This window comes from Festucalex cinctus, chromosome 12, assembly GCF_051991245.1.
Source record: "Festucalex cinctus isolate MCC-2025b chromosome 12, RoL_Fcin_1.0, whole genome shotgun sequence".
Taxonomy (NCBI): Eukaryota; Metazoa; Chordata; class Actinopteri; order Syngnathiformes; family Syngnathidae; genus Festucalex; species Festucalex cinctus.
This window is the reverse complement of record NC_135422.1, coordinates 12,120,141-12,141,363: the sequence shown is the minus strand read 5'-3', so window position 1 is coordinate 12,141,363 and position 21,223 is coordinate 12,120,141. Positions and strand designations below refer to the sequence as shown.

Genomic DNA, 21,223 nt, shown 5'->3' with positions numbered 1-21,223 from the left:
ATATCTAGAAATAAGCCAACAATATCTGCTGGGAAATTACGGATATCTGCAACCGAGCTGTAGATAGTGATATAACTTCATGAACTATCTAATGAATTTAATTGCACCCTCATGAATGGCAGAATGACATCATGGATATCTGAATTACTACTTGTTGGTAGTTCCAGATTTCTATTTTTCTTTTCTTTTCTTTTCTTTTCTTTTCTTTTCTTTTCTTTTTTTTTTTTTTTTTTTTTTTTTTTTTTTGACCCGGCAAAACTGAATTACAGATAGTATCTGCTAAACATATCCAGTCTTGCTGTGAAATGTTAAGAAGGCTTGACATAGTAATTTGATACTTGCTCACCTAATTTTACAAAAACAAATCACTTTCAAATGTGTAAACATCATCTTGCACCAGTACGAATAGAACAGACCTATGCTGAAGCCTGCGCGATGAACACTGAAGACGTGCTTGCGATTTAATCACCAAAGAGATGAAAGGGGATGTGTGTTATTTTCAAATTCACCACAGCCCGGCGATTTGTCAACGTCAACGTGTGATTGCTTTGGACCTCCAGCACTGTTATCCACTGCTTGTCAAAATATAAGTCGCCGCGGCTTGTAGAGCTGGTCATTCATCCGGGAGACGCAGGCAATCTCGGATGATATTAGACTGCTTCCCTGCATTGCTATACAGTGAAAGCATGATTTGTTGTTGTTTGTCGTATTTGATATCACATTGAAAGTAGTAACGTTTATGAGAGCACCGTTATCAAATGATAAAGAATGTACAAAATGTGACATATACGGTATATTTTAGAGCAGTATTATGTTCTATTATTTATATATATATATATATATATATAATATATATATATATATATATATATATATATATTAGGGATGCACGATAATGCTATTTTCAACCGATACCGATAAACCAATAATTTAGAAGTGCCGATGTCGATAACCAATAAGTAAGCCGATAATTGTTTGCAAAATTAACTTGAATACAAATATACTTTCGAGTCCTACTATAAGTCTAACAAATACATTGAAACATTGTATAAACTTTGCCACAACGACAACAGATGGACCAACGTGGCATGTCTATAATTATCATTGCTGGATTTCTTTATTATCTGTATGAAATCAAATTGCCGATAATTATCGGCAGATTTCTCTATTATCTGGTTCATCTGTTTGACGTCAAATTGGTCGATAATTGCCGATAATTATCAGCCACCGATATTATCGTGCATCCCTAATGTATAATTCTATGTCTATTCTTCAACTTCCAATTTGTTCTAATCAATCAATAGAATCGTCTTTTCCCAATTGGTGACAGAGGAGGATTATTGTCAGACATAAAAGAAGAAGAAAGAAAAACGGACATTATGAGGATAAGTCAGCCAACAACATTGCTGACTCAACCCGCAAAATGATTTATTTAACGCTACCAGAGTAGCATGTACGAACGTGACAACGAGCTAGCTCTGGCTACACAGTTAACTATAGCGCAGTGGAAAAAAATTATTGTGAACTGTTCTAAAATATATTGTAGTTTTATGGTTTGGAGGAGAATGAAGGGTTAATTATGTTTCGTTCTTTAGTAATAATAGTGTTCATCACATTTCTCTGCAACGCCAGCATTGTTTAATTACGGCTTTGTGTATATTAATTGTGTAAAATTGTGACGTGATAGTAGTCTTATTACAAATAGTTGAGTTCAGTTAACTCCCCAATGAAGGTCTGAAATAGAATGGTATATTACACTCGAGTCATGTGTGACCATTATGAAACAATGCCTAGGTAATTGTCTTTTCTGGCAATTAGCTAACAGGCTGCTTCAGAGCTAGTGGCAGGCGTATTTGTCATGCTCCTCCTTGCACGCGAGTTCCTTTCGGACTCCAAAGCATCCTGCAAAGATCAATAGGCTTCTATATAAGGGACATTAACCCTGACTGGGGGAGTGGCTCACTGTCGTTTTTTTTCTTTAATTCTCTCCATTCCCCTTTGCATTTAAAAGATATAGGGATGGTGCCTTTGGGTGCGGGAATATATGTACAATCACCCGTGCTGGATCGATACACACTTTCAAATTGTTTTCTGTGCCTTCCTTGTTTTATTTTGCTTCTTCTTGTCGTCACCTCACCATGACGACCAATTCCCCCTCCCCTCCTTCAGTCCTTTCTGCAAAAAATATCGGCGAGAGTGTCAGCAAAGCAGAATGAAATACTATCTGGTTGCTCTTATAAATAAATCAATGCTTTCAAAGCAGTTTAGTGTGTATTGAATATGATATCAGCAATCATAATGATACTTGTCTGGTAGAAGCTGATTTGTCCCAGTTGGGAGGGAAAGGTCACATGAGAAGTTTAATGCAGGTTTTGTCCACTATTTGAAGGTCACACGCTTCCCATGCAAGACGATTAAGGAAACTGAAATCATTCATTACCATTATTGAAACAATCAACTTGTCTATTATGTACTGGAGTTAATCACATGGGTTTCTATGAAGGATTATGTCAAAATTGTACTTTCTAATGAAGTATTGATATATTCTTGGGTAGCTTGGTGGACAAGTAGTTAGCATGTCTGCCTTGCAGTTCTAGGGTTATGGGTTTGAATCTAGCTTCTGGCCTTCCTGTGCTTCCTCTTGCATTCCACAAACATGCATGTTCGATTCAATAAAGACTCATTGTTCATAGGTGTGAATGTTAGCATTAATGGTTCTTTGTCTACAACACAGGTCTCAAACTCGAGGTCCGGGGCCAGTTCTGGCTCGCCACATTATTTTATGAGGACCCCGAACGCAAATCATGGTCAACTTCCATGATCCTTGATAAAATCTGTAGCAGAATTTCAAATAACGAGATTTTGCAAGGATTTTTTGTTACCCTTTTTACAGTAACTTGAACAATTATTGAACAAAATCATTTATTTCTGATTTCAAAACTATTCATTAGCTGCGTATAAGTAATGATATGCTGAGACATTTAAACATGTATTTACTTTCACCATCATAACATCCGCCTGAGGAAACCCCTCACTCAAAGTGGCCCTCGACAAAAATTACCTTGACTGGCAACAAAGTCCGGGGTGTATCTTGCCTCTCTCAAGACATGAGCTGAAAGTGGATCGCTCAATATATAATTTGATGTAATATTATTATTAAAAAATAGTTGTGGCCTGAACCCTAATAGACGCTCGATACTTTCTGTAACATAGTCAATAAAAGGTACCTGTCCACAAGATTAGAAAATATGATAATAGCATTCACTAAAATCTATACTGTGGAATTTTCTGTTGTCAGTAGCGGCCACAGTGTGGGTGATCCCGCTCATTCGGCACCCGCCTCCCAACCATCTTTGCTATGCTTCAATCTCATCATCCCTCTTTCTATTCCTCTCTTTGACAGGCGCTCTAGATTTAGACATACTTTTTTTTTTTTCTCTGTCTCTTTCTCGAGGAGGCAATTTTGCTAGCTATTTGACCTTTTCCATTTTCCCAAGGCCCGGCTCCAGATTAGATTGCTCCCTGCGTGTTTTGTAACTGTGTGATTCGAGCGCCCTCAAGATTTATTGTCGCATTCCTTTACAGAAGCCCCGTACGCCTGGTTATAAATGTCCCGCGTTTGATGTTAACACCGCGAGAATGTTTCCAGGCTCCTTTTGATCTATTCATAATGGCTCCGGTGTTTTGTAGATAGCTGGGTGTCGCGTTGTGTTGCATCCAGTCAAACTTGGGAGTCCACTGTCATTGTTAAAGCTCTCGCTCACCTGAAGGCAAGGACTGTTTGTCTGTGTGTCGAAATAATGAGAGCAGTAGGACGGGATCGCATACGGAGGAACGATGAGCGATTCTTCTGCAAGTGCGGTGGAGGCGAGCAGCGCCGTGGCACTCCACTTGACAAGTATACTAATTACTCCCTTTCATGAGAGGAGCTCCAGCCAGCCTCTGCCGCAGTCTAATGGCCTGACCTATGTAGCCTCGGTGCTGCCAGATCTACCGCTGCAATTCTTTTACACACATGCACACACGCACACACACTGGAATGTAGAGTCTCATCTCAGCGCTTTCAGGGAGAATCAGGTGGAAGCAGATCAGTTCTGCCCCAGTAACCTCTTCAGGGAAGCGGCTCCTCCTGCACCACATATAACCACGGGAAGTCTAAAAAGATCTCTTTTTTTTTTTTTTCTTAAATGTCCAACCGATGCCCCTCCCACAGCCCCCCACCCAACCCCACCCCCCACCCCCTCCACATCTTCTATTTGAGGAAGCATTTAAAAGGGACTAAATTGGAAAATCAAATGAGGGGCTTTAGGCAGCCGTGGAGATTTGCGGAGCTGTCGTCCGGCGTCGCAGAGACTCATCCATCATGTCGCGCAAGTAGTCAATTCCTGGAGTATCTGTAAATGTTTTCAGATATTAGCCAATTTATATGCTCCGAGATTCATCATGGAAAATCAGCTTTAGCGCGGCGTACATTATCAGGTCCTGTCTCTCCCTTGCTCCATGAAGTTTGATGAACGAGTGCACCCCCCCAACACACACTCCACAGCTCAATGGCTCGGGTTGCATCGGGGCGGCGGGAGTGTGGGTGGGTGTAGTGCCGGGATGGTGGGCATGTAAAGGAAATGGCTAAGTGCCCCTCTCCCCTAACTCCACCCCGCACACACAATGTGGATAAAGTGTTTTTTTAATTAATAAACAAACTTGCAGAGGAGCTCATCAGTGTCAGAGGCAATAACAATCGTCATCCGTTATTGTTTATTACGGTCCTCCCTCAACAAATGTTGCTATCTAATGAGGTTTCTCAGCATTTGCGATAATGACTTTTTCACCCTGGCGGAGGAATTGAAAGAAATGACACACGTGAGCCGTGATAAATCAATGTTATTTTTTTGTTAGCTCGTCTTCTTTTGGAGTTTTATATACCAACGCAGCCTCCTGATTTGTTTAGCAAATCCCAATGGAGGCGTAGCGTCGTATTTGTTGTTTTCCCTCCTTCTCTGTTCTTGCCATGTTCAGATGCTGAAGGTGCGATACGGCGCCTTAGTCACAATTTATACCAACGCGGGACAATTACTGTAAATTTGGTGAATGTTTACAAGGGGGCAAATATGCGCTGCAGGGCTTTGTTCTCTGTGTCTGGTGCTCTTCAGATTGTGCTTTTTATATTCCTCTATTTTATGTATGTCGTTGCTTGTAGTGTGTGTGCGCGTGCATGTGTGTGCTCTTGCTCCAGAGATGAGCTCAGAATGTCATGGAGGAGCGATGCAGTGCAAGGCGGGGGCGTCTTTTAATGTATGCTGATGTCGGAAGCTGCAGCGATGCGAGGGACGCGGGCGCCCTGTTGTTATTTACTGCTGTGTTTGTGCACACCATCGAAACCGAGCCAGGGCCTGCAAAGGTATTACAGCGCGTGATGAATGAGCATTAGGGTAAATTCATTTTAAAAGCATGGTGATTTATTAGCGGCCTGGCCTTCGATTTTCATCACGTCGATGCTTGGCTGGAATTCCACAATGTCAGCGCCAAGGTTATCTTCTTTATGGCTATTTTTAACCCCACTACAGCAAAAAAATATATGTATCTAGCAGGAGGAGAAGAGCAACCCGTATTGTGATGAGTCACCAAAATGTAGCGGAACCACCAAAGTTGACCGTGACACTCGTGAACCACAGATTTGTGCGGAATTAAAGACAAATGGTCCTGTGTCGACAGTATTTTATGATTGTGGATCGTGAATCTAGGTGTGAAGTGTTGTTTGTCTATATTGCTTGCAGTTCTGCAAGTACCCAGGCTTCCTCCCACATTCCAAAAAAATGTGCATGTTAGGTGGTAAAAAAAAAAAGTGGGTTTCACACAAGCACATAATGAAATAATCACTAATGTAATGTAACCTTTCTACCGCTACCTTTTCAGGTTATAATCATATTGTAGCTTGCCATTCAATGACAGCATCGTAAGCTAATGTAGCAGTATCTGTCTTAACTCAGTGTTCCTTCTTATCAAACAGCACTAATACGATAGACTCGCATACATGAAGTTCCAAATGAAAGTCTTTTGTTGATAAAAAGTTGATCAATAGCAGCTCTGGCAGGAGAGTCTGGGAATAGCAAAAAAAATAGGAAGTAGAAATCTTCCAGACACTGACAATATTGACCTCTCATTCTTTGATCTGTCTGAATTTGAATCATCATTTAATTACTTTATATTTGTTTTTTTCCTGTGTGTTCTCTTCATTCGCCACGAGCACGGATCCGCTAATTAACAAGTGTTAAGTTAGTGGCTTGGTGTTGAAGTGCTGCCTCCAACAGTGAAAATCGAATATGTGTTTTATGAACACTACACCCCATATCTCTCTCTCTCTCGCTCTCGCTCTCTCACTCGCTCGCTCTGCCCGTCTGTCTGTCTATCTGTGCGCTCAAGTAGAGGTTGCTCACCTTGTCACAAAAAAAAGCCGTAAAGACACAGGCACCTCAGTAGAGAGGACAGGACGAGTGTTGGCTTAAAATGGAGATCATTCTTGATCCGCTGTGTATTTTGGCAAATACATGTCTAATTTGGCGGCTCGGCAATAAAGTGCTGCCTCCACGACTGAAAATGCAAATAATGTTTTTATGAATCTTGTTTTCTTTACACTGTGGTTCACCACTTCCATCCACAAATATAAGCCGTTTGCACCATTGTAGACCCTAGCTCTATTCAGGTTGCCATGGTAATGAAAACCACACTCAACGTTGGCCCCTCAGTAGAGGGGGCGGGATGATCAGGGGGTTTATTTGCACGAGGCAGTAATATTTCATTGAGGTGTAATTCTTCATCCTTAGGGTATTTTGATAAAAGTTTGTCAAAAATTACAGACATGTTATTAAAATGCCTGTTTTAAATTGTGAAAAAAAATGCATAGAATGTCTCCTTTAAGGCAACTTCGAGTGCTCAAGTATTGGACTTTGGAAGTTCACTGTACAAAACAATCTTAGGGGACTGAGAGGGATAATAGCCTGTTACTGAAGTGTGTATTTGTGTGCGTTATGTGAGACCAAATTGTGGTGGTGGTCAAACCTCCAATTATGAGCACTAGTGAGACAAGGGCTTTAATGGCTACCGTTAGCCTTCAGGGAGGTTTAATACACATGACTGTTTTGCAGAAGCAGCGTCAAATCTATAAAAGGACCATTAGGACGAGGGGTGGAAAAAAATCAATCCAAATGCCATTAAAGTAGAATAAGTTGCCAATATTGCTGATGTGGTTGCAGCTCCTTTGATTTTCCTTCAGATTATTAGGCACACTCGAGTAGTGACTTTGTTAAGGGAAAACAGTGTTGTCTGTGAAGTAATACGTCTCCTGGCTTCATAAAGTTTGCCGCCTCATATTTCCCCTGCTTTATTGATTACCCATTATCATTTGTCATGAGGTGTCCTAACTCAAGGGGAAATTACAACCCCTCTTTCCTGCTCGGGAGTGTGGTATGGATCCGCCGAGGAGGGGGAAAAAAAGAAAAAGGGACCAACCTCGGAGAGAAATGAGCAAAGAAATAAAGCCGGTCCTTGGCAGTTCTGAGAGGGAGTGTGTGGGGTTATGAGCTGGAGGGTGAGGCTAAAACAGAGAAGGTAGCACAAATAAAAGAGGTGTCAGCAAGGAGGGAGTGCTTAAGGCGGCGTCCCTTTTCCACCATGCTTTCTTTATTCCGTAGATGAGTGCTCGAAGCAGTGCTCGTCCTCCTCACAGCTAGAAAACCCGTAAAAGACCATCAAACAGGTTGAGCCATTCAGTTTTTGTCAGTTTGGATGTTCTCCATACACAATTTTCTAAATAAGCAAGGGATTCTCTGCAGTGTTGTTCCAGGGGCCATCCATGCCTGAAATGTGAATTGAAACATTCCCATGTATTGTCTGTAATACGGCGAGCCTGTCAGGAGCACGCGTCTGTATATATACTGTAGATCACTAAAATGGCGCGCCTCCGCCATTTCGTCACACAATGTTACAATCCATTTAATCCAAATCTTTTTAAGAAATGATTTAAGGGGTTTTTTCTGGCTCTCTTTTCCTCTCTCTCCAGTTGCGGTACCCAGGGAAACCCATCCGGCAGGCTTTGCTGTCTGATTTATATTGTTAGTAGAGTAAGAATGGGGATGAGACATGTAGAACAGCCGGCGTTTGTAACAGATAAACTGCATGGAGCTCCTGTGCTCTGGACTGAAACATTTACCTATTGAAGACCTGTATAGATGCCAAGTGGCTGTTTTTTAATGGAGTAGTCTGCTAATCCAGCACTAGGAAGTTTAATTCAGTTAACTGTATGTTTTCTTTTTTTTTTTTTTTTTTATCCCTATTTCAAAAACCAGGACCATTTTCAGTTTGGTAGTGAAGAAAATGCACGTTCATGTTTTTTTTTATATATGTGTGTTTTGTTTTTTTTAAAATGTATATTGATTTTTATTCAACTTTACTTTTATGCGCATCATCATGTTTGTCATTCTGTTTTGTCCTCTTCTTCTTCACAGCCTCTAAATCAGTCCTCAACAGTATGCTCAAGGAACCATCGTTAATACCAGACCAAACCTTGGCCAAGAACGTATACCAAGTAAGTTCTTAGTTTTGTTGCATCCAACAACTATCTGAATCCCCATATTTACTCCTTGCTCCTTACTGTATAGCATTCCTTCTCTCACCTCTCTCTCTCTCTCTCTCTCTCTCTCTCTCTCTCTCGCTCTCTCCCCACATGCTGTAATATTTCTATCCCCCCCCCCCCCCCCCCCCTCTCCTCAGTGCACAGTAAACGACTGCTGTTATGGACCACTGGTAGACTGCATCAAACAGTATCCTATCCCATAAAATTTTAAGCTTGAAATTGACGAGGAGCTATTGAAGGGGATGAGATGTGTCTGCCTTCACCCCACATAAAAGTTCTGCTTCACGGAGAAAGCGTTTGCCATCCCTCTACTGCAAATGATACAGGATGTAGAGGGAGATGTAGGATGGCTGGGATTCTAAATGCCCATGCTCACCAGGTGGATCGGCGTAAAGAGAGGGGAAAAAAAAGATGAGTTTGGTGGTATTGAATGAAAGCAAATGGTATTACTCCCAGCTGGCTTCCTTGTATCATATGAATATTCTTACTTTCTTTTGTCATCAGTCAAATACAGTTCAGCACCATGGAGAGTTCAGATCACATTTTTCCAGCATGGATAGAATTAGTCACTTAGACAGTCCAGATCAACATTCACATGACAAATTAACTAAATTGAAACATGCTTACTCCAAGTATTATTTATTTCAAGTTCAATTATACATGTATAATCAGTGATTATTTGATTAACTCATCCACGACTAGTTTTTCAATGAAGAGTTCCTCATATTGCCAGCCGTTTTAGAGCATTTTTACTGATATTTGAAGACCGAATAAAATAATGTGTTCTGATACAATCTGGGCATCAGATCTACTGAAAGAAAGAGTAGAGACACTTCTTTCACCAGAGGAAAATGTTTGTTTCTACTTTTTCCTCTTTTGTAATCAGTGGGCTGGTTTCCTCAAAACACCAGTTTCTGACCAAAAAGCAGAGAAAATTAGTTTTTTATGAAAGTCAATTAGAACAATTTATATGATGCTAACACTTTTTGATTTTGTGACTCAAACTAAAGCAATACTGACAAAGGGTTTTTTATTGCCTCAATAATGATTCAGGCATACAACTATGAAATGCAAAGCTGACTCATCACTTGGTTGGGTAGCACAATTACCCAATTCATGTAATGGGCCACCATTCACCTTCTCTATGCAGTAATTTCACTGATCTCGTTTCACATTCCAAGGTCCATAATTAATAATTCAAACTAAGAAAGTATGATTATGCTGTTACGTTACGACAGATTTAAGTTGTGATATGTTATGTATGTACGTTATGGAACAATTTCAGCCTCTCCTTCCAATTCCTTATTAAAGAAATGCACTTCAGAGATTTCATATGAGTGCTGATTGAGGATGACCAGAAAACTTGATTGTGAACTTGTGCTTTGGATTAGTAAGTTGCATGAAGAGAAACGACTTTTACGTTGCGTAATACACAATAGGTTTCGTAACACACATGTCAAAGCAGGAAAAGCAATGGTTTTGTACACAAATAATGTTTCTTATTATTTGCTTATACTGCATATATTTTGTGCTTTCGTAGACAATTGCTTTTGCAATCCTTGACTCTGTACCCACAGTGCTATTGGCCAAGAGCATGAGGTGTTACTCTGTGACAAACTCAAGGAGAAGAATTTATCCTTTCTGGGTAAGTCGTCATTTGACCTTTAAACCCTCTTCTATAAAATTGCAGTTGTCATTCAATTGTAGCCTTTGTTGCAGGGTTTGTAAATAAAGACCTGTTTATGATTGATTACTGCAAAATGGATGTGTAATTTTATTGCTAATAGCTTCATGTTAGTAAAAGTGTAATCTCCCTCCTGATGACAAGCATATACTAAGTTGTACTGTCATCAGTTCTATTTCAAGGTCATTAATTTTGTCAAACCTGGTGATAAAATGTTTATTGTAAAGGTACCGAACTTTCCCATGCCCCACCAATACTTACGCAATGCTGTTCCCCAAAAAGTTAGAAGAAAGTATCCTCTGACACCATTTCACCAATGGACACTGTATTTATGTATTTGTGGACAAAACAACATATGAAAAAGTGGCCGAGACATGAAATTTTCCATTTTGGTTTGAAGCCGCCATTGTGGGCTGTATTCAAGACTTGTACTTTGACAAAATCTTCCCCGGGAGCCTCCCAAATGTGTCTGTTGTAATCAGGTATCCAAGACAGATGCACAATGCTGAATTACAAAGAATTTCAGCCTTACTCTACCGTGGGTGGAGAATGGTGACGATCATTTTCTCAATTTTCATTCACCAGGAAAAAGGAAAATCTTGATCATCATCAAACCCGTTGGGTGTGATGAAGACGCCAGCCCTGACAGTATCCAATGACAGCTTTTTCTCTATTACATTGTCCCATATTTAGCAAATTTCGACTGTTGAATTTGTCCAGGTTAGCACCAGTCGGTATCTGGTTTCTTAGACAAATGTGTGATGCTAAATTGTGATTTTAAAGAATTCCCTCCCCAAACCCAGTCATGGCGGTCCTGTACATGACCTCCCCAAATTTAGTCATGAGGACGTCTGGAAAATTAACGACACATGCTGTTTGTGGTACTACGATGAACCTCACATGAACATCAGTATAAAGTCTTTTGTTTAGTCAGCGCCGACAAAGTAGTTTCCACTGTGCCCGGTTCTAGATTTGGAATTATGAATTTGCCCCAACCAATGTTAATCAAGGTGCAGTGTCCATGTGTGAAATTGGGGAAGTTATTATTTAACCCCCGCTTCCCCTCTCTCCCACCCCCATCCCATCATCATCATCCCATAGGTCAGGTGAGTGAAGGATGAAAGTCATTCCTTGTGTCATTAAGACCACATCATTTATTTGGACCCGCGGTGTTGACCTTTCTTCACGGCTATACAGAGGACTGTTCTAAAACTGTCAGAGGGCACGAGGGCCACTGAGGCAACCTCACCCCAGTTGATAAATGGATTGGAAATAAGCTACCCAACAGCAGGGACGGACCATTAATTTTAATCAAAGGTGGTGTAAAAAGGCGATCAGAGCCACATGACAATGTCAACAGCCCAGCCGCGGCAAATAGCGGCCCCCTTTCCTGGTGCAGACACATTAGCAGAGCCCAGGATGCCCCCCGTGCACCACAGGCCTCTGGCAGCCCCTCTGACCTCACTTTCGGCTCCTCTTTCTCCATCCTTGGCTGATGCTGCCTCTTTACTGACACCAGCACCCTCCATCTCTTCTCAATTCTCCTCCGTGCCCCATTAGTCGAGCTTGACTGGAGACAAAGAGGCAGGCCCTTGGAACCGAATGACCTGGTCAGCCCGAGATTTAATGGAGAAATCAGGTGTTGTGCGGATAATGGCTGAAGTGTGCAAAAAGTCAAGGACAATGGCTGCAGTCTGTGAGGATCGGGGTCGGGCTTACTCAGGCTATAATGCCAACCTTGTCCCCTCGCTATATATTTTATGAAGCTTCACCAAACTACAAACTGGAGCTTCAGCGTTTTTGTGCAAAGACAGCAAATACACAGCAATTGTTGAAAATATTACACTTCACACCATGGAAACTTTGCAAACAAAGTATTGGTGAAACCTTTGGACCGATCTTGTGCAATCAAAGATGATTCAAAATCAACTCATCTGCCCTTTGTTTTAGATGAAAACCAACTGAGGGCTAAAGGTTATGACAAAACACCTGATATCATCCTGGAGGTTCCAGTCGGTTAGTATGTTTTTCACCATTTTCTTCATGTGAATTCTCTTTTGTTAAATTGAACTATTGAACTGAGACTAAATTGAACTATGTAGTTGGTGCAAATATGAATGGTAATGATTTTGGTGGTATGACTTGATGTTTATCTGTGTTCATGGAAAGCTGTGGAGGGACACATTATTCATTGGATTGAGAGCAAAGCATCATTTGGAGATGACCACAGTCACCGCACCTATCTCAACGAACAGTTTTGGAGCTACTGGAACAGGTCAGTCTTTGTTTCCAGATTCTCCTTTTACATTTCATTTCATTTTCTAATGTCCTCTTTTGCTGTTTTTATCTTGTTCTTTCTTTTATTGTTTGTTACTTTATTGTTTTAACCGGCTTCTTTGTTACGACTCATATAAACTCTTGGACTCTTCTGATGTCCGTACTGTAAATGCATAACAAAAGTAGTAGCGGCTCACATATTGATGGTTCCCCTAATGTTTTATCCTGAATATATCTGTAAATTAATATAAAATGGAAATAAATGTGAAATGTATTGGTCCCAAGAAATGACAGCACACATCATTTCAATACATACTGCAAAATATGCAAAATATAAAATATACACATAATTTGAACTTCCTTCTGCTAGTCATGGGTGTTTTGACAAATTTCTTTGACCGACTGTGATAAAATGCACCATCAATTCAAACAGAGAAATCAATCCATGACAACTCTGTTGAAAGGAGACACAGCAAGTAACAACGTCAGCATAGTTTTACAGCTGTGCCGGACGGATGTCTAAACTTGATTAGACCTTGCTGATGCTTGTCTTGATTCTTACCAACTGACTAATCAATTACTATAGTCATCCCAACAGCCCTAACTGGTGCCATGGGAAAAGGTGCAATGCGGTTGAAAGGGACATGTTTTTTCAATTCCCGTCTTCAATTGGCCTCATTGAATACCTCAAAACAAATCAGAGGACAACAAAAGCTAATGAGTCTGTCTCAATTTTTAAACTAAATTGATATAACAGTGACAAGAGTTTGCATGAGCAGTAGTAGTAGAGCTAGCAAGAGAAGCAGACCAAAAATAGATTTTCTTCAGTCTTCTTTCTTGTTTGGTTTGGATTGAAGAAAGGCTCTTTGGTTTGCATCTTTTATCACAGCGCAGCCAGTTACCCGTAGGTCAAACCATCATGATACTTACATGCTGATTGGAAGGTTAGGGTTATCCTGAGCCTTACATATATAGCCCGGAGGTGTCTTTCATTGATATTCTGTGGCACAGCCTTGTCCAAGTGTATTAGACAACTGACAATGTAGATCCCATCAAGTCAGCCTGAAGCCCGATCAGATACACATTGTTGTGTCAGAACAGAAATGTAAAACTGTCAGTCCCAACCTTATCCAGCAGCCGTTACTTTTTAATTGACATTTAATGTTGACATTTCAAAATGTGAAATCACTTTCCATTCGTCGTTAGACCTTTTACATCATCGTCACAGGTATTTATGTCATTTTGGGTCAGTGCTTGATCGTATAAACAGAGAAACGAGCCCTAAAGGGCTGATGTTTAGGTTGTTTGTCCAATCCTTTTTGCTTCAGATTTCTACAAACCCTGGAGCTTTTATTTATTTATTTATTTTTTTTAAAAAGAATCCACAGCAGACTTTGTGATTACTTCATTGCCCTTGATTGACACATCCACTGATTTGCTTATTTACCCAAATTCCCTCTTTGGTTTAACCGAGCTGCTTCGTCCTTTGTGTTAATTGCTCTTGGTTTCGAAAAATAAGGGGTGCTCTGGGAACGTGGTTTTGTCGAAAGAAGAGGGGGAGAAAAAAAACAAGTAATTTTCTCTCCAAAGCTCTAACCAACTACATTTATCATCCAAACAATAGTCTTGCCAACACACTAACCCTATAATGAACCCCTCTTCAGTGGAGTGAGGGGTAATGATGCTTCACGTGCAATGCTCCAAAGAAAGAGGAGGAAAAGCTGGGGAAAAATGACTGGAAAAATGTTCGTGTGGAATCAAACGGCCTGTTCAAGCCCAGTGCCCGAATGAGGCGGCCGAAGTGGCGGCTATTGGCGTCGTTCAGCTATCTATCTTGGCTGGTGGCGTTTCAGAGCCGACGAGCCCCTCTGCTCTGACGGATGTTCAGATAATTGAGTTATCTATCTCACCCAACGATCAGAGTTGCATAAGAATTATTCACCTGCTGGTGAATATTAAGCACATAATGAGCCTCAAGTATTTTGAGAGAAGTGGATAATGTATCCTTTCATATATTATCACCATAAGGAAACAAAGACTATTTCACCAGTCAAAGCATACAACATTACTCACAGGGATAAACTGTAATCTCTCTGCTCCGTGGCATGGGGTGGCATGTCTCAGTGGCAGAGTGGTGGTCTCTCACCCATGAGGTTGTGGGTTCGGTCCTCACCCCTGGTGGCCATGTCAAAGTGTCCTTGAGCAAGACACTGAACCCCGAGTTGCTCCCAGTCGATGTGGCAGGCCCTGCATGACAGCAGCCGATCACCAGTTTGTGAATGTGTGTGTGAATGGGTAAATTTGAGGCAATATAAAGCGCTTTGGGCACCATATGGTATTGATAAAATTGCTGTATAAAAAGCAGTCCAACAATTGTGATTACTGGAGTTTTGTGGGGGATCTTTGCTGCCTCCTCTTCTTCATGCTCTTCTTCTTTTTTACACTGCATGTCTCCCACTAAACAAACCTCAGTTCTGTTCGGCATTTGCAGCACGATGTGGTAATACACTAAAGACGCATAACTCTAAATTCATATTGTATTCATACCCATAGCAACCCATAACATAGCAGTTCCTATTGCAAGGCTGTTACTATGCACATACTGTATTTTATACCCATTTTATCATGGTCATAACAATTCTGTTGACTAATGAATGTGATTACCAGCCTCCACCCCTAAAAAGGCTGCCTTTCAAACAGACCATTGGGAATATCTGGTTGAATCTTATTTTTATTTTTATTTTTTTAAGGACAAATATGGGGCACCAGCATTGCAATAGTGCTAACCCCTGGTGCACTGCATCGCTCAATGGAATCAATCAAAATGCTAAAACAACGGACATTATCATCGTACCTCACAAACCACAAGGGCAATTGAGCTGCCTGTCTTTCTTTTGTACCTTAATCTTCCTTTTATTTGTTTTTAAGTCTAACGATATGCATCTTCTGACAAAGTCCACCCATTAAGTATGAAAGATCTATGTAGTATTTAATTGCCTTCCCTAGTGCAGTAGTACAGAATGAAAAAAATCAATAATGCTAAACAGAATTTAATGTGAGAACTGGCACAAAATAGCTTTGAGTCATTGCATAGTAGATTAAAAGAATAAATGTTTCATCTTTTCTTCACATTTATCCCCATGGTGACCAGTCCATAGATGCCACCAACCCCCCAAACTCCGTCAGCTGTGAGATTTGTAAACTGCAAATGTTGGACGTTGGCTCCCTTAACAGAGGCGTGAAAAGGTTAGCTCTGATAAGGAGCTGTCAGGCGTCCACAAAAAAATGATTGATAACAATATAATGGTACAGTATGCCTCATTTCTCCCTCATATGAAGCAGGGGTTAAGACTTTGGGTTTACCTTAATACATCATCTGTCTTGACCACCTGGAAATGTGTTCAGGTGCAAACATGCATTTGTATTTATTTATTTTATACATGCTTTGGAAATGCTAGGATGGAACACAGTCATTTCATGGATGCTTCTGGTATTTTTTCCACCCTTAAGAAATTGTGTTAATAGAAACAATTTACTATAGGGTGGAACTGTCTCACATTCAACAAATCTGTTAACTAAAGTTGAATGTGAAATAAAATTATTGATCCTTGGGGTATTCTGACAACTAAATCCTACCAAAAGACTCTGAAGGTCTGAAAGTGTGTCAGTTACAATTTTTATTTTTTTTTTACTTCCTGTACTTTGTTTTCAAACTATGAATTATAAGAAACTTGTCATGTTATTAATCTGCTCACTGACATGTTGGCTAACAATGAGACAGAACGGTGTCTGTGATGCTCGTTATGAGTTGACAGCTGCAATTACACCGCTTCTGATCTTTGTGAACTTTTTCCAATTACGGTCGGAAACCGCACGCTATGGGTTTTGCCGCGCTAATTCCGTTAATGCCTGTCAATTGAAGCAATTTAATTTCTTGATTCAACATTGTCCTATTTTAATGGACATGCCTATCATGTTTTTTTTTTTTTACTTTTCCAAATAGCTTAGTACTCTATTACCTGAAGGTAATGATGGGGGCCTGAGAAAATCATTGCTGACTTGTTCCAAAAGCCAGAGTTAGTTAAAGATAGAATATTATATTTGTTTGGTTGGGTTATATTTTGTGCAACTGGGTCATCCTAGCGCTAGCGTAGATAGGAGATGTCACCTGAGACACAGCGAGAGATCACCCAAAGACCGTGACCACTGCTTTTGATTCAATGTGGCTGGACGTGACAAGGCGTCCCCGAGGACAGGTCCCAGCACTTCTAGGGTGACAGTGTCACACCTGCAAGTTCTGTGTCCAGCCACAACAAAAAATCGGAGAGAAAATGAACATTTGAAGCAACCAAAATCAAGAAAATTCAAATATATGGACAAAATATTTCATATTTGCACATAATGTCCAGTTTTTCCACTCCAGTTTTCTAAATTATTTATTTATTCATACATTATCGGAACTGCTTATTTATTTATTTATTTATTTATTTATTTATTTATTTATTTATTTGCACTGTAGGTAGGAATTTGTAAGAGCACCCTGAGCAAAATGAACTTTAAAGTGATGGAATAGGGAGTGTTAATGGAAGAAACAAACATAAACATATAATTAAATGGAATATAAATTAGTTTTGGGGACGCTGCATAAGAGCTCAGCTTTGTTGGATTTATTTTATACAGAGTGGTGGCAATTAAGAGTTATGTGCTCAGCCTGTGCAGTATTGTGATTAAAACTTGGGACAGTACACCTGCTAAATTATTTGGGGACAGTGCAGCTGCAATTGTCACAGTGAGCTTCCCAGCACGAAAATGTGAACTGAAAAGGAGTTTTGTCATAGGTGACATGGCATGACTCCTTCTTGTGACTGACTCCAAGTTAGCCCTTCTGGTTTGCACCTAACTACAAGATGCACTATTTAAATAAATGCACAATATCAGCCAAGACAAACATCTCAGGTTTGATAAGTCACATTGCACAAGTTTTATTCACCTGTTTATTTTATTTGTAGAAATGTAAGCGATATTTAATTTAGCTCAAATTGTTGTTGTTGTTTTGAGATTAAATGACATGTTGTTTTAATTATTACAGTATTACTGCATGTTGCCTGACTGTCCCTTTACAATTTGAGTTTGAATACCACTGCAGTAGACATAATTATTACAGTGGAGTTCTGTTCCTATGGCTGCAGTGCATTTTGTACATCGCTAAGTCTATGAATAAACAATGCTAAGGCACTATTAAAGTCATGATTACAGTAAATATTTATGAAAAAAAACACTTTTAGGCCATACATATAAAACAATCAAATCAAATAGTAAATAGGGTAGTAATCATCATTCTGCTTCATGATGACTAGTTTACGCAAAATAGTTTGTGTGCCATTCGTAACCTCGAAATGTCATGTGTCATGACCATCTTCGCCCTATTATTTCTACCAAGCAAATAAGCAAAAGAGCCATATGCAAGGAAAATTAAAAATATTAATAAAGTCCTATTTATTTGTGAAGGCAGCATTATTAGCTCCACTGATAAAGCATAAGCACATGTGACATTGCTTTCCTCTTATTTATAGTTATGGGCACCCCATGCTGTGCAGGAACGTGGCCTCTTTTATTGTTTCCTTTGTTATGACATCCTCTCATAGAATATCCACAGCCAGAGAAAAAAAAGGGGGTTGGGGGGGAAATGGGTCTCCACAATGCTAGTTCCTTTAGGGCTTTGCAAGTGTTTGTTTTGAGGCGCCACGGCACACAGAAGTGCAATGCCGTCGCCCACCCTTCTGCACAGGAATCCTGGAGTATTAACTCCAAATGACAAGTAAGCTGTGATGCTTCAAGGATTTCATGCTTTTAAGGATGCACATTTGGGCACATTGTTTAAGGCATCCGCGGTGTAATCCGCACTCTCAGGTCTCTCCAGCAGCCTCGGGATTTAGCTTTAGTTAAGCCCTCCATGTCTACCATTTATATAAGTAAGGTCATATGTGTGAATTATCCAAATTTGTCATTTAGCATTGAGACTCAGAGTCGGTTTTGACATGGCCGCCACGCACAAGAATGGCGCGGTAGAGAAAGTGGCATCTCGGTGGTGCATATATCCCTCCTCCTGTCCTCCTGCTTGGCCGTGAAGCTGTGAGATGGAGAAGAAAGCCTCAAGTAAAATGAGGTGCGAGAGTGTCAGCGCTGTGAATTCCTTTTTTCTTTTTCTTTTTTGGGCACTGGAACTTTTTGAAAAGATGAATGTCCATGTTTTTTGTCAGCTTTCACAATGTATAACATCAGAATCACAGAGAAACACTTCTTCACCTCAGATTTCTTTTTTCATGCTGTGCCCCGCTGGGCTTAGACCAATATTTTTATGCTGAAAGTGTGACTTTAGTATAGGTTTTCATCGTGAGTATTTTCTATGCATTTTCCTGTTTACAACAGCAGATTTGGTTTGTTTGTGTTTAGAATTGATATACTATGGGGGGCACAAATTCCCAAATTGTGTACAGTATGTTGTGTATGTTTCCTTATATTTCCCCCCTATTTATGTAGTGGTTTAATTTTGTTAATCATATCACGTCTGTCCGATTTTATCTATTTGAAAAAAGCATGCTATTTATTTGTTATATAGAACCATGTTTCATTGACCTCTAATCATGCAATGTTTTTTTCTTATTACTTTCCCCCAAAACCACTTAATATTTTTTAAACCACACATCCAAAATTTGTCATATTGCACAGTTTTTTTTTCTCAAATATAAATTCCCTTCTGTTTGAAAAAAATAGTGCTTATAATGTGTTTTGTAGGGTTATTGTGTTAATTGTTATAATATCACTATCTAGTTGTATCCAACTCTTCATGTTCACTGACAGCAAATCTAATTTAAGCAAGTTCATCACAATATATGTAAATACAGTAGTCCCTGATTTTGGACCATAATTTCAGTATTGTTGTCCCGTAACCTGGACTGGAGGAAGGACTGAACCAAGAAATTCCAGATGAATCATGTCATGAGAAAATACGAAGCTCAAGAGGACTGAATTTACTTGAGTGTGAGGAAAATTAAGGTTTAATGTGGGAAATGAAGGATTATTTATCAGTATTGGAGATTTTCTCTCTGAATGTTCTGAATTATTGTTTCCAATCCAGAGTTGTATTAAACACAACAATACTGCCCCGAGCTGTTGTCTATAGCTGTAGCTTACCAGTAATTATTTTTTTTTTTAAATTAGTTATGCATAAACCAACAGTGCTTCAGCTGGATGCAACCAAGCACTGCACCCTCTTTGCATCTTTCTTTCTTTCTATTTTTTTTTTTTTTTTTTAAGATGATTACGCGGAAATTAATTCCAAACATTTAACATTCTTATTTTTAACAATCAAGTCATCAATTATCTTGGCCCAGCCCTACGAAGGGGAAAATATAACAAATACAATGCAATAAGCAACGACACTAATTTATTAACATGTCACAGACTATTACACAAATACACAAAGTTGTGTAAAAATTACTACATAATCAGAATATCCGAAGAAGGTGCACATGCAAGTCTTTAACTCCGAGATCATAAATTATTTGGCTCCTTATCTAGGTTTAAATTTCCATGTTGTCTACCAATGTTTGGGCCGTTCTATTTGAGACGGTGCAGCAAATACGTTGTTTTGTACCAAATGACAGACCAAGGAAACAATGCTTCATATTTCTGCCTTTTGTGTTTAAAGAGCCGCTCTGTGTGTACCAGATAATGCGCCGGTACTCGTGCTCTGTGGAGGCCCATCAGTCACTGTGCAGGGCTGCTGGCTTGTGATAAGTGTTTTCTTATAGATAACCTAGACAGCAGGCTCCTTTTTATAGGTCCACTGTCCCACACATAACCTTGTTTTTTGTGTGTGTGTGTGTGTTTTTGTTTTTTTTATCCCAACCCTAGTTAGTTTTGCTCTTTTTTTTCCAGTTGTAGTTTTCCTACCTCCTTCCACACCTTTTACAAATGATCCATTGTTGAGGTATTACATTCCATGCAATCAATGATGATATAGAAGGAAGATATCATTGGAGGAAATGTAATTCCCTGGTTAAGCTAGGCATGCATATATATTTTGGTGGTTTCCTCATTCAGAGTGGATTTCTGCTTTTAACAAAAATATCCTGATTAAAGGCTCTTGCTGATTTATAGCAAGCTTTTGATATTCTGAAATTTGTCTTCCTTTTTCCTCTGTTCCTACTTTTTTTTTTATTGGCATAGCTCCCAAGCAGCCATTAACTGAGATGATCCTATACAATAACAATAATTCTAAGCAGTTGTAAAACCACAGAACCATAAAACACCTTAAAATCAATCCATGCCCCACAATAAGTAATGTCAAATGCTGTGATGCTGTTTTGAATTTCCATCCATCATTCCTCATTTTTGCTTAGACGAGGATTTTCAAAACTTTCGGTCTTCGGATGACCTCATCACTCAACCGGAATAGCTTTGATATAGGGTTGGGATTTTTTGTTTCCATGTGTTGGACCTTTATCTGATTGTAGTTCATGGCAGTCGTTTTTGATTGACATACCGTAAGTAACGGATTTTAAAGGCCAGAAGAAGAGGTATTTGTTTTTGTATGATATTTCACAATTAATTCTCTTCAGGACCTTGTT

General features: G+C 39.7%; 1 protein-coding gene across 1 annotated transcript in view; it reads left to right on the top strand.

The window, feature by feature from the left end:
• LOC144031564 (CDAN1-interacting nuclease 1-like) overlaps positions 1–21,223 on the top strand; it is a 64,199-nt gene that overhangs the window by 21,433 nt on the left and 21,543 nt on the right. Inside the window, exons 7-11 of the mRNA XM_077538848.1 lie at positions 8,502–8,581; positions 8,767–8,816; positions 10,207–10,274; positions 12,264–12,329; positions 12,483–12,588. Coding sequence (XP_077394974.1) covers positions 8,502–8,581; positions 8,767–8,816; positions 10,207–10,274; positions 12,264–12,329; positions 12,483–12,588 — 370 coding nt within the window. The remainder of the gene's footprint in view (positions 1–8,501; positions 8,582–8,766; positions 8,817–10,206; positions 10,275–12,263; positions 12,330–12,482; positions 12,589–21,223) is intronic.